Source organism: Mauremys mutica, chromosome 13 (genome assembly GCF_020497125.1).
Source record: "Mauremys mutica isolate MM-2020 ecotype Southern chromosome 13, ASM2049712v1, whole genome shotgun sequence".
In the NCBI taxonomy this organism is placed as follows: domain Eukaryota; kingdom Metazoa; phylum Chordata; order Testudines; family Geoemydidae; genus Mauremys; species Mauremys mutica.
The window spans coordinates 18,132,506-18,148,887 of record NC_059084.1 but is presented as its reverse complement, the minus strand read 5'-3'; the positions used below and the strand labels follow the sequence as shown (position 1 = coordinate 18,148,887).

General features: G+C 42.5%; 1 protein-coding gene across 11 annotated transcripts in view; it reads right to left on the bottom strand.

The window, feature by feature from the left end:
• ZMYND8 (zinc finger MYND-type containing 8) overlaps positions 1-16,382 on the bottom strand; it is a 135,307-nt gene that overhangs the window by 40,011 nt on the left and 78,914 nt on the right. For all 11 annotated transcript variants that reach the window (XM_044986029.1, XM_044986030.1, XM_044986032.1 and 8 more), the window contains 5 exons: positions 15,638-15,725; positions 14,888-14,943; positions 13,874-13,951; positions 11,957-12,072; positions 10,330-10,808 (listed from right to left, as the gene is read on the bottom strand). In XM_044986029.1, the coding sequence (XP_044841964.1) occupies positions 10,330-10,808; positions 11,957-12,072; positions 13,874-13,951; positions 14,888-14,943; positions 15,638-15,725 (817 nt within the window). The remainder of the gene's footprint in view (positions 1-10,329; positions 10,809-11,956; positions 12,073-13,873; positions 13,952-14,887; positions 14,944-15,637; positions 15,726-16,382) is intronic.

Here is a 16,382-nt window from a genome sequence, read left to right as displayed (position 1 = left end):
CTCCTCTGGGTGTGGGGGAAGTGAAGGGTCGGGATGGTTGGGGAGGAGAGAACTGAACAAGCCTAGTTTCCCCACGAGATGGTACCAGTGGAGAACTGTTGTTAGTAAACAGTCCAGGAATCCCTGTATGGCCACGGGGGTGGGTGGCATACAGGGTTGGTTCCACCATCCTTGATGACAGTCACAATCTTTCCTGTGACTGTCAAAGAATGGGTTACTGACAGGATATGATGGGGAGCCCTAGACTGAAATAGAAGAGACTGATTGGAGGTCTCCATCCTACTCAACATTGTCTAATGCAGGAGCCTCCATAGAAAAGGTTGGTGAGTTTTGTGGTCTCTCCCTTGAGCTCCAGGGCTTTCCAGCTCTAGCGGCACCGGAGGATGAGTCCTTTGACTTAACGGTACCAAACCGAGAGGTATAGTCTTCAGAGGCTTTAAATCTTGTAGGGGAGCTGGGCTTTTTCAGAACAGGCTCCTTCAGATGCAAGATGTCCCTCTGGGTGCTCCACTTTAGGTGATTATGCACCCTGCGCCTCTAGTCGGAGAATTTTGACAGCAGTACCTGGTCAGGCCACGCATGCGCTCTCCCGTCTCACTCCTGTATCAGCAGTTGATTAGTGCTGCAAGGCCAGCCCCCTCTCAGTTCCCTCCCTACCGCAGAATATAGATGAAAAACTCCAAAGTAGGGGAAGGAGGGAGAGTAGTGGAGCACCCACAGAGACAACCATCTCGAAGAACTTCAGTTACTGCACAAGGTGAGTAACAGTCTCCTCTTCTTTTGGGTGCTCCACTTAAGATGACTGTAGAGCAGTGCCCCTCAGTGGAAGGAGAGGTTCAGAATTAATTCTATACAGAAGAGAAGACAGTACATCCCAGTCTTGCATCAGATGCTGAGACCTGATCAATGATGTAGTTTTGAATGAATGTATGTGATAATGTCCAAGTAGCTGCATTGCATATGTCAGTAATAGGCCCGTCGTGTAAGAAGGCAACCGATGTGGTTATAGATCTGTGGAGTGTGTTCGGACCTGTGAGGGGGGTTGCAGTGACGTCATGTTGTCGGTAACAGAGCTGGATGCAATCTGAAATCCATCTGGAAAATCTCTGATAGAGATGGGTTTGCCTTTAGACTGTTCCATGGTGGAGAGGAACAATTTAGGAGTTTTCCTGAGCAATTTGGTCCATTTGAAATAAAATGCTAGCACCCTTCTGACGTCTAATGTGTGGAAAATCGCTTTTTGTCTGTCCTTGTGAGGTTTAGGGAAGAATGTAGGAAGATGGATAGGCTGGTTGATGTGGAAATAAGAAGGTACCTTAGGCAAAAATTTGGAGTGAGGTCTGAGAGTGACATTATTTTTGAGGAAAACTGTACAGGGTGGTCCAGCCATCAGAGCACCAATTTCTCCCATGCATCTCGCAGACAGGATAGTAAATAGGAAGGACACTTTCATGGAAAGATGTAGAAGGGAACATGTGGCCAGGGGTTCTAATGATGCAGCTGTGAGAGACTGAAGCAGTAAAGTCCACAGGGACTCTGGGTTCAGGTTGTGCACTCCCTGGAGGACCCTTTTGGTAATTGGGTGAGCAAAGACTGAAATGCCGTCCACTTTCTAGTGGAATGTTGTAATGGCTGCCAGATGCACCTGCAGCGAACTCACTGAAAGGTTGCATTTCTTAAGGTAGAGCATGTAGTCCAGGACCAGTGGTATAGTTGAGGTGGTGGTGTCGATTTGTTTGTTTAGGCACCACATGTGGAATCTCTTCCATTTATGTAGGTACGTAGCCTGTGTAGTGAGCCTCCTCCTGTTTAGCAGGATGTCTTTAACATTGTCAGAACAAGTTATCTCCTCACCCTGGAACCATCGAGGAGCCAGGCTGTGAGGTGGAACAACTCCAGGTTTGGATGCAGAGTCTGGCCCATGTCTTGAGAGAGGAGATCTGGAAGAAGCATGAGGAGATGCGGGGGGCATGAGGACATCTGTTTCAGGTATGGTTACCACCATGTTTGTCTGGGCCATGCTGGTGCTATCAGGATGACTTTGGCTTGATCGATTCTGATCTTGTGCAGGATCCTGGACAGCAAGGGGGTGGGAGGGAAGGCATAAAGAAGGGGTGCGTCCCAGGGAATGAAGAATGCATTGCCAATCCCAGACCTGCTCTGGAGCAAAAGGCTGTGCATTTGCTGTTCTTTTTCATGGTGAATAGGTCTAACGTGGGGAACCCCCACTGGTGGAATATGCTTTGGATCACATTGGTATTGAGTGCCCACTCGTGATTGTTCGAGAACCTCTGGCTTAGGGCATTGTCCGTGACATTCGGAGACCCCGGTAGATATGTAGCTGATATGGAGATGTTGTGATGTATACACCATGTCCACAGTTTTATGGCCTCCTTGCATAGGAAGAGTGACCTCGCTCCTCCCTGTTTATGTGGAACATGCAGGCTACATTGGCATGATTAGAAGTTTGCTGAAGTTGTGCTTGCGTCAACCCTGAAAGCAGCGCATGTGCAGCTTGGCGTGTTTTACATATGTGGTCACTGCCATGTGACCTAGTAGCTGGAGACAGGTCCTGTGCACCGAAGTACTGATGACGTTCATTAGAACTTCCTGAGATCAAGGATAGGTCTCCATCCTCCAGATTTCTTTTGTGTTAAAAAATAAAGGGAATAGAAACCCTTCCCTCTGTGATGTACCAGAACTGGCCCCCAGTTGTAGGAGATGCTCCACTTCCTGTCTCAGGATAGGCTTGTGAGAGGGGTCCCTGAAGAGGGACAGGGAGGGAGGGTGGGTAGATGGGATGGAGAGGAACTGGACAGCGTAGCCAGTCCTGATGATTTCCAGAATCCATCTGTCGGAAGTGATGGTTCACCAGGTTGGATAGAATGGCATCAGGCGGTTGGTGAAAGGATGGTTGGTGGGATGTAATGTTGGCAGCAATAGATGGGTGAGGTCTGACAAGCCTTCAACCAAACCTTCAAATCTGCTGTTTGGATGTTGATTGTTGAGAGATGGTGCATTGGGAGGAGTTTGGGCCACATTTGGTTATAGACTCATAGACTTTAAGGTCAGAAGGGACCATTATGATCATCTAGTCTGATCTCCTGCACAACGCAGGCCACAGAACCTCATCCATCCACTTCTATAACAAACCCCTAGCCTATGTCTGAGTTACTGAAGTCCCCAAATTGCGGTTTGAAGACCTCAAGCTGCAGAGAATCCTCCAGCAAGTGACCCGTGCCCCATGCTGCAGAGGAAGGCGAAAAATCTCCAGGGCCTCTGCCAATCTGCCCTGGAGGAAAATTCCTTCCCAACCCCAAATATGGCGATCAGTTAAACCCTGAGCATGTGGGCAAGACTCACCAGCCAGCACCCAGGAAAGAATTCTCTGTAGTAACTCAGATCCCAACCCATCTAACATCCCATCACAGACCACTGGGCATACTTACCTGCTGATAATCAAAGATCAATTGCCAAATTAATTGCCAAAATTAGGCTATCCCATCATACCATCCCCTCCATAAATTTATCAAGCTTAGTCTTAAAGCCAGATATGTCTTTTGCCCCCACTACTCCTCTTGGAAGGCTGTTCCAGAAATTCACTCCTCTAATGGTTAGAAACCTTCGTCTAATTTCAAGTCTAAACTTTCTAGTGTCCAGTTTATATCCATTTGTTCTTGTGTCCACATTGTTACTAAGCTTAAATAATTCCTCTCCCTCCCTAATATTAATCCCTCTGATATATTTATAAAGAGCAATCATATCCCCCCTCAACCTTCTTTTGGTTAGGCTAAACAAGCCAAGCTCTTTCAGTCTCCTTTCATAAGGCAGGTTTTCCATTCCTCGGATCATCCTAGTAGCCCGTCTCTGAACCTGTTCCAGTTTGAATTCATCCTTCTTAAACATGGGAGACCAGAACTGCACACAGTATTCCAGATGAGGTCTCACCAGTGCCTTATATAATGGTACTAACACCTCCTTATCTTTGCTGGAAATTCCTCGCCTGATGCATCCTAAAACCGCATTAGCTTTTTTAATGGCGGCTCATAGTCATCCTGTGATCAATCAATACTCCGAGGTCCTTCTCCTCCTCTGTTACTTCCAACTGATGCGTCCCCAATTTATAACTAAAATTCTTGTTATTAATCCCTAAATGCATGACCTTGCACTTTTCACTATTAAATTTCATTCTATTACTATTACTCCAGTTTACAAGGTCATCCAGATCTTCCTGTATGATATCCCGGTCCTTCTCTGTGTTAGCAATACCTCCCAGCTTTGTGTCATCCGCAAACTTTATTAGCACATTCCCGCTTTTTGTGCCAAGGTCAGTAATAAAAAGGTTAAATAAAATTGGTCCCAAAACTGATCCCTGAGGAACTTCACTAGTAACCTCCTTCCAGCCTGACAGTTCACCTTTCAGTATGACCCGTTGTAGTCTCCCCTTTAACCAGTTCCTTATCCACCTTTCAATTTTCATATTTATCCCCATCTTTTCCAATTTAGCTAATAATTCCCCATGTGGAACCGTGTCAAATGCCTTACTGAAATCGAGGTAAATTAGATCCACTGCATTTCCTTTGTCTAAAAAAACTGTTACTTTCTCAAAGAAGGAGATCAGGTTGGTTTGGCACGATCTACCTTTTGTGAAACCATGTTGTATTTTGTCCCAATTACCATTGACCTCAATGTCCTTAACTACCCTCTCCTTCCAAAATTTTTCCAAGACCTTACATACTACAGATGTCAAACTAACAGGCCTATAGTTACTCGGGTCACTTTTTTTTTTCCTTTCTTAAAAATAGGAACTATGTTAGCAATTCTCCAGTCGTATGGTACAACCCCTGAGTTTACCGATTCATTAAAAATTCTTGCTAATGGGCTTGCAATTTCATGTGCCAGTTCCTTTAATATTCTTGGATGAAGATTATCTGGGCCCTCCAATTTAGTCCCATTAAGCTGTTCAAGTTTGGCTTCTACCTCAGATGTGGTAATATCTACCTTCATATCCTCATTCCCAATTGTCATCCTTCCATTATCACTAAGCTCCTCATTAGCCTTATTAAAGACCGAGGCAAAGTATTTATTTAGATATTGGGCCATGCCTAGATTATCTTTAACCTCCACTCCATCCTCAGTGTTTAGCGGTCCCACTTCTTTCTTTGTTTTCTTCTTATTTATATGGCTATAGAACCTTTTACTATTGGTTTTAATTCCCTTTGCAAGGTCCAACTCTACATGGCTTTTAGCCTTTCTCACTTCATCCCTTCATGTTCTGACCTCAATAAGGTAGCTTTCCTTGCTAATCCCTCCCATCTTCCTCTCCCTGTAGGCTTTCTGCTTTTTCTTAATCACCTCTCTGAGATGCTTGCTCATCCAGCTTGGTCTACAACTCCTTGGTTGGTCTCTGTCTACTTCGCTGGTTATCGTATTGTCTTAGTTGCTGCGTGTATGGGATTTGTCTGGGTCGCTGCAATGTATAATACCTGCCTTGTTTACATTTTATTGCAGAGATATAAATGCAAAGAGATCTGAGAATGGCTCAAGTCTTTCAACAACTGAAGTGACTCAGTCTTGCTGGTGAACAGTTTTGGACCCTCGAACGGAAGGTTTTCTACCATGGCTTGGACTTCCTTGGAGAATCCTGACAGGTGAAGCCAGGATGGCTGGCGCATTACTACGGCAGTTGTGATGGTCCTTGCCACTGTCAGCAGAGTCCAAAGATGCCTGGAGGGCTGTGCTAGCCAAGAGATGACCCTCAGAAATGAGTAACTGCTCCCTTTTTCCTTTGGCATGTAGTCAATAAAGTCAGAAAATTTGGAATAGTTTATGTAGTCATACTTTGTCATAAAGGCTTCATAATTGGCGATTCTGAAGTGAAGTATTGCTGATATGTAGGCCTTGTGGCCGAGTAAGTCTAGTCATTTCCACTCCTTATCAGAAGGGGTGGTTCTGGAGGAATGTTGCTTGCCCTTTTCGTTAACTGCATCAACTACCAATGAACTTGGCTGAGGATGTGTGAATAGAAATTCCATCCCTTTTTAAGGGATGTAGAATTTTTTGTCCGCTTTCTTAGATGTGGGAGGGATGGTAGTGGGGGTCAGCCATATGTTCTTTGCTGGTTCCATGAGTGCTGAATTAATCAGGAGGACAATCTTGGAGGAGGTGGATGTGTAGAGTATATCCAAGAGCTCGTGCCATGAGTCGGAGACCTTCTTGAGGGTTATCTGGAGCTTGTCAGCAATCCGTTTGAAGAGATTCTGGAAGCTCCTGAGATCATCTCCAGCAGTAGGTGGAGAGGGCATAACAGTCTCATCTGGTGAGAGTCAGGTGCAGGTAGCAGGAGTTGCCTCCTGATCTAAGATTCTTCCACCTCCTCAAAATTCTATTTATGAGGGACCTCTGGTGACACTGTGGATTTTTGTATAGCATGTCTGTGTATCTCCATGGTGGCAGTTGTGGTGTTAGAGTAAAACTGTCTATAAGCTGCCCATGGGTTTCAGAATGCACACTGAGGTGGGAAGGGCATAGGCAGGGATCCCCACGGATGACCATACCACCCTTGAAAATCAGGTTGGGTCAGAGGTTTGGGGTGCTCTTGAAGTGTAGACCAAACACTGGCTAGCATGGGTGAAGACTGTTGGAGGAGAAAGCCTCCCCTTCCACATCCTCAGGAGAAGCTCTTGTCATTGGAGTGAGCGGCAATGAAACTACCAAAGCAGTATCTGTACCAAAGAGAGGTGATTCCAGTACCGGGGCAACTGTCAAGTCTTTAGAAGCAAGAAACTGTTGCAGTACTGCTGGAGGTACTGGTACCGAGATATGGGGCAGTACTAGGGGACCTTGCAGTGTCGGAGAACGGCGCCTGCATAGATAACACCAAGGATGGCGTGGGGATCTGTGGTGCTGTATCTGTGCAATGTAGCATAATACCAGCAGGTGGCAGTGTTGCTTGTTGTACAGAGTCACTCGGTACCAAGCGCTTTTTCTGTGTTGTCAGTGCCGAGGTAGAGGAGGCAGTCTTCCCCCTTCCCTCCTTCTTAGAGCCTGCCTGCTTAGGGTCTGCGGCTTGAAAGGCACCGCCAGTGCCAGAGGTCCTTGCAGACTCAAAGTTATTACGCTGCAGCGTGGTGGGTACCAAAGAGGTAGATGGAGTCGGAGAACGCTTCTTCTTTGGAGTGGTCTTCAGAGGGGGAGTGTTAGCTCTCCTCTTTCCACGTCCTTTAGAAGACAGGTCCCCTTCCTGTGAGGTGGAGGAGGGGTGTCTGTCAGAAGCCACATGTGGTGATAGGACTGCCGGAGAAGTTTGCAAACCCAGGTCTGAGGTGGGACGGAGGGACTTCTCCATTAGGAGGGGTTTCAGCTTAAGGTCTCTGGCTTTCTTGGTCTGGCCGTGGGACCACGGAATTTTTGCACTTCCGGGGCACATGAATTTCCCCCAGGCACGAGACACGTTGTGAGTGTCCGTCAGAAATCGGAATTGCCTCCCGGCAGGAAATGCAGCATTTAAAGCCAGGAGACCCTGGCATTTTGAGGGAAAATAACGTCACAAGGATTTTTTTTTTTTTAAATGGGGGAGAAAAAGAAGAAAAGGGGCTTAATCAACTGACCTAACTATTCTAAACTATGTGACTAATCTATCTAAACTAATTCTGATGTAAACAGGTGAACATACTGCTGGGGCTCCAACTCAGACCAAGGGTAGTAGAGAGGGAACTGAGAGGGGAGGTGTCTGTGCAGTGCTAGTCAAGTGCCAACACAGGTGTGAGACGGTGAGAGCGCATGCGCAGCCTGACCAGGTACTGCTGTCAAAATTCTCCAACTAGAGGCGCAGGGCGCACAGTCACCTAAAGTAGAGCACCGATAGGGACACTCCTCGAAGAACCACCAGGTACAGCACCATTTCCTTTTATAGTGCAGAAAGATCCCTGACAGTATTCCAGCCAAATCTGGGTTGGTTCTAAACACCTAAGATTCTGTTTATTCCAGAAACTGGAACTGTGTTGTAACTGGATCCCCCCACTCAAAGGCAACTGAAGACTTGATGACGACTCTATGTAAAGTAGCACGAGAGAGAGGTTTTCTGTTGCCTTATGATATTTAACCTTTAAGTGCCTGGTAACTATAGGACACTTAGCATGTACATTATATAGTGTGACAAAGTCAGGCCTGATGGCTGCAAGTGTGTCCTGGAAGGCTGATATATTAGCGCTTTTTCCTAGAAGCTGAGAAAGGGTTACCTCAGGTCAATTAGGTACACCTGAATCCAATTAAGGGCTGCCTGAGGCCTTTAAAAACCCCTGGGGGGGAGAGAAAGACAAGCTGCTGCCAGACTAGTGGCAGCAGGGAAATAGGCTGCCCTAGGGTGAGAGGCTGTGCTTCTTCCCATCGGGGAGATAGCCAAACTTGAGTGCCTGCTAAGGGAAGGACTGACACCTAAGCTCCCCCCCACCCCCCGATTTTGTTTATAAGACCGTTTCTGTTTTGTTTGGTGGAGGATCACCCCTTAAGCTGACCCTCAGGCCTACCCTGAAAATACAACCAATGGAGCACAGAAGGGGGAAGGCAAATCCTGCCTGAGTGGGGCTTATCCCCAGGCCCACCATTGCCAGAGGGGGAAGCGCTAGGGCTGATGAGAGAAAAGAGGTGACTTGCCACAATAGCTTAACATATGTCTGAAGACATCAAGTGATCAGGTGGCATTATGCAACATCAATAAATTAAAAACAACTGGACTTCTGTTTATGCTTCTGAATGCTTTGACTCTGCTGAGTTTACAAGAAGAGCAGAACATTGTTTCTGACACTGTAGCTGTAACTGGCAGAGTTGCAAATAAATGGCCCAATCCTAATCTCACTAAATCAATCGGAGCAAAACTGGGACTCAATGTCACTTATACGGAGGCACTACTAGCAAGAAGATCCAAATACTCCTCAATTTAAAAAAAAAAAGCGATTGTAAAATACAAACAAATGTTTCTCCATGAAGGGGAATACTTCCCAAAAAGTGAATTTCCACCACACGCTGAGACCAAAGTCTCCCCGCCCCCCAAATAAAGAGAAATAAACAGGACTCACCTTACAATTCCTTACACTCAGGGACTTCAAAGAAGAGTGGCAATTCACAAGATGATGAACACTCTACCAATGAGTATCAAGCACTGATTATGCTATCAGCAACCCTGCTCTCTAAAGCAAAAGGCAGCTAGTACAGAAGTTTCTCCTTCTTGATCATGACATGCACTAGCAGATGTTCTACTAGAGTTCATCACTAAACAATATGAGATTCAGAAGGGTGTATATTATCGGTGATAATATACTGAAAAAGCTGAGTCCCTCTGACAACATACAAACTGGTTTAAGAAAGGTTTTTACAGCTTCTGTAGATGTTATTTTTAAGGAAATGGACTTCTCAAATGTCTATCCAAGATAAAAGTCTCTACAGGGAGGCAGAAGAGCAACTCAGAAATTTAAAAAAATCTAAGGACAAGGAACAAATATTTCATGTATTTATTTCCCATACACTTGGCTCCTCTTTTGACTGAGAAACATGAACGGTAGTTTCTTGAATTAAGTTCTGTGTTTAAGATGAGCAACATTTGAGAATTCACTTCATTTTACTATTATACCCTAAGCTGTGTTATCTAGTTTTTCCACAGTTTCCACATTTTTATATGAAATCCTTTACACTGCTCTTTGAATATTGTTTAGATAGGTCATTTCCCCTACCCTTAAAAACTGAAGTTATTAGCTCCCTTGAAATTACACCTAGTATTAGTGCCAGTAGTTAAATAATTCTTTAAGAAGGTACTCTCTGAAAAGCTGTTACTGTAAACAAAATATCTTGTGGCCCAGCAACGGATTACTCTGATGGGCTGTGTGCCAAAGGTTGCTGACCCCTGCACTAGACCAGGATTCCTCTTATTCAGTCTGCCTCCTGGCACTGAAGGGCTTTACACTGGTCTAACTCTATTGACTTCAATGGAGTAATGTAATGGTGAATCAGGTACACAGTAGTATAGACCTTATTATTCTTAAATTTGTCCTAAAAATTGTCTATCACGTTTCAACTTGAATATCTCCAGTGATGGCGACTCCATAAGCTCTTATTCTGACAGTTACAAAAATTTCCTGCTATTTAAACTAAATGTTCCTTGATGCAGTTTAATTCTATTATTTCTTTTCTGTGCCTTTTGATGGATAAAATTAAACTCCCCTCCTCTACAACTTCCTTGTAAACTGACAGGCGAAAAAGCTTGTCTTTATTAATTACATTTAATAAAAAAATGTTTTTAACCAAATGCAGCATCCCTCTTTCCCCAGCTTTTACCTGAACTCTTGTCAATGAAGTCCATGGACTCTTCACTTGCACTACAATGACTGGAAGTTGCTTTTTTCTCTGCATCCTGTTCAACATCGGATCCAGTGTGAACTGATGAGTTTGTACTCATTGGTGACCGTGGCATATCTGTCAAGGAAATCCTTCGACCAGTGTTGCTCAGCATAGATTTGCTCATTAGAATCTTGGGTGATGCTGTCATGTCGAAGTTCAGTTTGATTTTCTCTTGTTTGTCTGTCTTTGCAGTTCCAGCTGCTGGGTTTGCAGGATCTAATAACATTTGGTATTGGTTGTTGGGAGTATATGGTGTCCGGAAAGGTGCGTAATTAAATACTCCAAACTTTCTACGAATATTCTCCACATAAACCTCCATCTCTTGCATTGCACTGTTGAAGATGCTTTTAGTCTTTTTCACAGAAAAAGGAATTTCTTTAGACATGAGGTAGCAATTATTTATTGGAACCCAGGCCCTATATACAAAACAGCAAAAAGAAAAAAGGAAAGCTATAAAATTAAATTCCACATTGTTTATTTGAAATTTGCTAGTTTTTAACCCAGATTAATTTATTTTAATATCATAATATCCCAAGACAAACACGCAATGTATCTTCTAAAAAATCTTGAATGTCCTCTTACTTTAATTAATCTTGCATCGTTAGTAGGGTTTTTTGGTAAATAATTTGTGTTTTAGATTACCACTAATGTATTTTTTGACTCAGAAACACAACCAGTGAAATGACTCCTCACCTAGAAAATTCATTAAGTCTGTAAAAAGATCCCCTAAAAACAATCTTTGAATCTAGACTGGCTGGGGTTAGGGACAAAGTAGAAAAGCCTATCAGAGAGTTTGTTTTAGAAGGACTGTTTAGCACATTCTTTACAGTGTAAAATTGTATGCATACTGTGTAGTATACTCTGAAGTTCTACCAGTTCAGGTGCTGTAGAGAGGTTTCGAGAATTTATTTTATTTTATTGTGCATGATGTCATGTAGCTATCCAACTCCAGACCTACCAAACCTACAGGTGACTATAAAATTCCAGGAGCTCTGACTTAATTATTCCATAGCCATAAAGAGTACATAAATGCACGGCCTCATACAGCCCTATAGATTCATGTTTTCAATTCTTGCTAAACCCACCGTTAGTGGTCACTGTATCCTCTATCTAGTAGAGCTCTGACCAGGCTAAGTGAAATGAATTAACCAAACTCTCTCTGGAGATAAACTGGCATTTCAAATGAGGATACTACATTTTACAATGTGAGTTTTTCATCCAAAATGATGTATTTATTCTTACACTGGCCAGAGAATGGACACAGACACTTAAAAGGCCTTTTCCATCGCTAACATCCATGGTTTTTCAGCCATACAACACCATCATCTTAACAATTTACTAAGGACATGGATATGAAAGATATCTCCTCATTTTAATATGTGGCAAAATGTTAATTTAAAAACATTTAGATAGATTAGATCAGATAAATACATTAGATAGTACTGTTCCGGCTATTACCATCAAACATTCAAAGACAGGATAGTGTAAACAACTTTTGACAGTGCAGAATTATCACAATTTAGAAAACACAGGCAATTCACACACATTTTGATTGAATTCCCACCTGTCGTGTTGGCCAAAGAAACGGGCATCGACTTGCCCATCTTTATCCCTCAGTGCTTTAGCAGGCCAGAATGGAAAGCCTTTGAGTTTAGCCCAGACCAAAGGGTGGGGATTGCTCTAGAAGAAGATGCACAGCACACAGTGAGAACATATTGTAAGCAATATATTATTTTCCAATTTCTGACACAGAGAGTGGTTTTTCATTTTATTCATTATTTAGATCGCAACAAGGCCCACAATGCATAAGGCACTTTCCAAATAAGAAGGAAGATACAATCCCTGTCTGGAAGAGCTTATTACCCAATGATTATTTCCATAAATTAATCAATCACTATTCTGCAAACTGTACATTATTATGGAGCTTTTAGGTTTATGCATATCCCAACCATTAGAAATAAGCCTTTATAATAATGATAATTATAATTTTCAAAAATCTAAAATGTAAACCAAATATAATATGTACTTACGAGAAACCATAGTAAACCCATCAAAATAATGTAAGCAGCAATTCTTTGCAAAAGCACCAGCACTTCTACATATTCAAACTGGATATTCTGATAGCTTTCTTTTTTCCTTTTCCTGTCCTAAATGTTTGTTGCACTCTGTCTAAGTATGAGCCTGGTCTTCAAAGCTCTCATTTCCCCTGAAGCAAGGGGAATTCTGCATGCAGAAGGCTTGAAGGGTTAGGTCTTGGACTATACATTTCTGCTTGAGAAGTTGTATCTCAGTGGTCCCCGCCATGGCGCCCGCCGGGGCATTTATGTGCGCCCACCTAGTGCCCAGCAGGGGAGAGAAGCTGCAGCCCCACGCCAGCCGGAGACAGAGAACTCCAGGGCTGCAGGCACTGGTGTTCTCTGTCCCTGGCAGGTGCAGGGCTGCGGCTTCTCTCTGGCTTCACCGAGGCTGCAGGCTGCGGGTGCCGGTGCTCTCTGTCCCCGGCAGGCGCGGGCCCACCTAGTGCCCAGCAGGGGAGAGAAGCCGGGGCCCCGTGCCTGCTGGGGACAGAGTACTCCAAGGCTGCAGGCGCCAGTGTTCTCTGTCCTCCAAGTTTCTCTCTGCACTGCCCAGAACTGGCGCCAAAAAAACCCAAAAAACAAAAACAAAAAACAAATGCTCCGACTCTGCAGAATGGACGGAATGCCACCCCGTAGCATGTACTGCCCCAGGCACGTGCTTGCTCCACTGGTGCCTGGAGCCAGCCCTTTATGTGAGTAATTGTTGGCGCCCGCCACACTCTTCTGAAAACACAAATGTGCTAGTGGCCACAAAAAGGTTGGGGACCACTGTTGTATCTTAATATATGTCTGTTATAGGTTAGGCATACCTGGTATGATATTTAAAATGTCATCATCAGAAGATGTGCAAGCTACATTTTCAAGCCCAGAAATGCACAGTCACATATTAAAAATCCTACCCTGCTTCCAAGTGTCAAATGTAAGCACAGATGACCCAAGAATAAGGATATTTTCTTTGGGGGCTCAGGGAATAGGCAGGAGACAAGTCAATTTTAAAACATTTCCATCATCCAGTACTAGATGTCAACGCCATCTGTAATCATCAGACTGTACATATCCTTTGTAACAGTGCACAGTACGACAGTCAAACATCTCTGATAACATTAAGGTATGTTTAGCAAAATCCCTAACTTCTGTGTTTGTTCCCCAGAACCGAGAAATCCATTTGGACTCACTATGAAGAGCATGGATGTGCAAAAGAGCACACCAAGTAACTCAACTTTTGACTTTTCATATCCATTGCAGCCACAATAAGCAGATTTTTAAATTTTTTCCCTTGGTCCAGATCCATAACCACTCACTGATTTAAAACAAGGGGCACAAGAAACAATATATTCATACACACTTAATGGTAACTTTTTTGCTTAAGAAAAGTGTTAAACTACAAAAAATCTTTGACTTACACAAGGCTCACAAAACCAGTTCTCTCGTTTTTGGCAAGCAGCTAAATAACATTCTGGACACACTTCAATTTCATTCATCTGAAACAAGAAAGTGAGCAGCTACTACAGAGTTCAAAACAATCTAAGCTGTGATTAAAACATTATTCTTCAATTCTGTTGAGGATCCTGCTACCACTAGGAGGAAAATGTGCAGCCACAGATCCCTTTTAGATAATTATACTTTTTGCCAACTCATTACAACATGGTTTTGAGAAGCATTTGCTCTTCCCCATATTTGGTTGCCAGGAACATCATACAGAACATTTTACATGTGAAAGATACACTGAAGGATTCTGATGAGGTTATTATTCAGGACAGATTAATCAGCATGATTAAGCTGCATATACTTCTTTTTAAACTAAAACAATGAAAAATTTACCATTGTTAAAGTAAAATGTAATACTTCTCTACCCATCATAGGTGTATCCTATAGTTGATAAAATAAATTGTCACATCATAGATCACAATTCAGATTATATTTTATCACTGTCATGTGTCTCAGTGACAAAAATAAAATCAAGAAGATCAGCCACCACGCTTTTAATTTGTATTATTCAGAATCACCAAATTTTCAGAACTTCTTTATAAGAATTGGGGGCACTGATGGGATGACCCAGAGGTGTAGAAATCGGTGAGTTTAGATACAAAGAGTCAGATCATTAGACAATTTGCAACTGCTATGGGCCAAATGAATTACGTTTACAAAAGTCAGTTTTAACTTTCTAGTGCCAAATGCTCAGGCCCAGACTTTCAGAACTGCCACTGCATTAATGCAAGTGCAAATGACCATTTACACATCTGACTAGCAAGTTTAAGACTAGAAAATTTAATCCAGCAAGTTTAAGACTATCATACTTAAAGACTGAAACTATGATTAAATAAAACATTTTATACTTCACACATGAATCTATAAAAATGTCCTTTACATTTTAACTGATGCAGCCAGAAAAATTAAATTAACTGGGGAACACGTACCTCATGTTCACAGATTTTGATTATGACTTTTGCTGTTTGTGTCAATTTGTGATTTCCTAAGGGAATGATAAGGAAAGAGGATCAACTAAAATGATTGTTGTCCTAAAATTAGATTAAAATTTACATTTTCCTACTAAAAAAGTTCAATATTCAGGTAAATGAGATCCATTTGAAAGGAAAATCATCTAAAAAAGCATTTTAAAGTCTGTATAAATGTAGTGCTTGTGAAAGCAATAAACTATCATTTCCTCTTTAATCCCATGCATAACATGGCAATAGCTATGTGAAAGCTTTTCTCTTAACACCCCTTCCCAGACAGTTTGCATTGGGATGATTCTGAGGGGTAGTTTCAGTCTAGTTTCAAGAGTCAAGTTTCAGTCTAGAATTCTCTCTCGTCTGTTCCTGCATTTGCATGGAAGTTGTTAAATAGCAGTGCAACTTTATTGTTGAGGCGCTTCTTTTAACTGATCCATGAAATATAAAGTTTCCTCAAATAAAGCTTTTACAAAGCACTCCCCATTGTGCATGCCACTGAAGACCACACATTTTAAGTTGGGACTGTTGGTGAGATAATGAGCACAGACAGTATTTGCTCCTGTGACAGTTCTCCAAACATACTCTATTTCTTTAGGCACTAGAGTAGTTAACAGGTAGATATTTTCAGCATTCACCAACTATGAATCTAGAAACTGCTCTACTATTACAGTTCTTTTCACAATTTTAATTTCCTGGAAGCAAGCACACACTTACCCCCATTGTAAATAATGCAATTGTGCAAAATCCATTTGGCATCAGCCAAAAATGCTTCAGTGCAACCATACATTTTCTTTTTAACATTCTGCAAAGAAGAACATCAGAAATATATGAAGAAGCAGAGATCATTTCCCAATGTAAAGGACATCCCTTTTAAAACTATTTTTCCTATCAACCACCCTATTAATAAATGTTAGTGCACACAATTAATCATGTGGTTGTTATATATGCAAAAACTGTTTTCAGAATCAGAACATGCCCCATGTACTTTTTTACTACTCCAAAAGTACATTCACTGTCAAAATGTACTTCACGTAATTAAAAAAAATGTGTAAGAGGCATTCAATAATTCTTTCAAATTTTTTTAAAAATGGGTATTTCCCTGGTATGATGTGTATATGGTATACATCTGTATGCAGAAAATGCAGTCTCCAGTTTCCTCTACTCCCCCATTTTCACTTTACATTACCTGCAATTACTGGGTTAATGGGTCAAGAGAGTTCTAAAAGATAGGGGCCATGTTATAGCATACCGAATACAATACAGTGGTTTGGATTCCCTGGTCTACCCATGGTCCCAAGTGAAATTAAAGCAGACAGAGATGTGTGCTGGAGAATTCACCATGTATAGGGGGAAATGTCTGCCAACAGAAAATCGTTGGAGGTAGATCTACCACTCTCTGAGTCAGAAAACCACTACCTCATTCCATCCCACTACCAGCAGGAAGGGAGGGAGTGTGTCA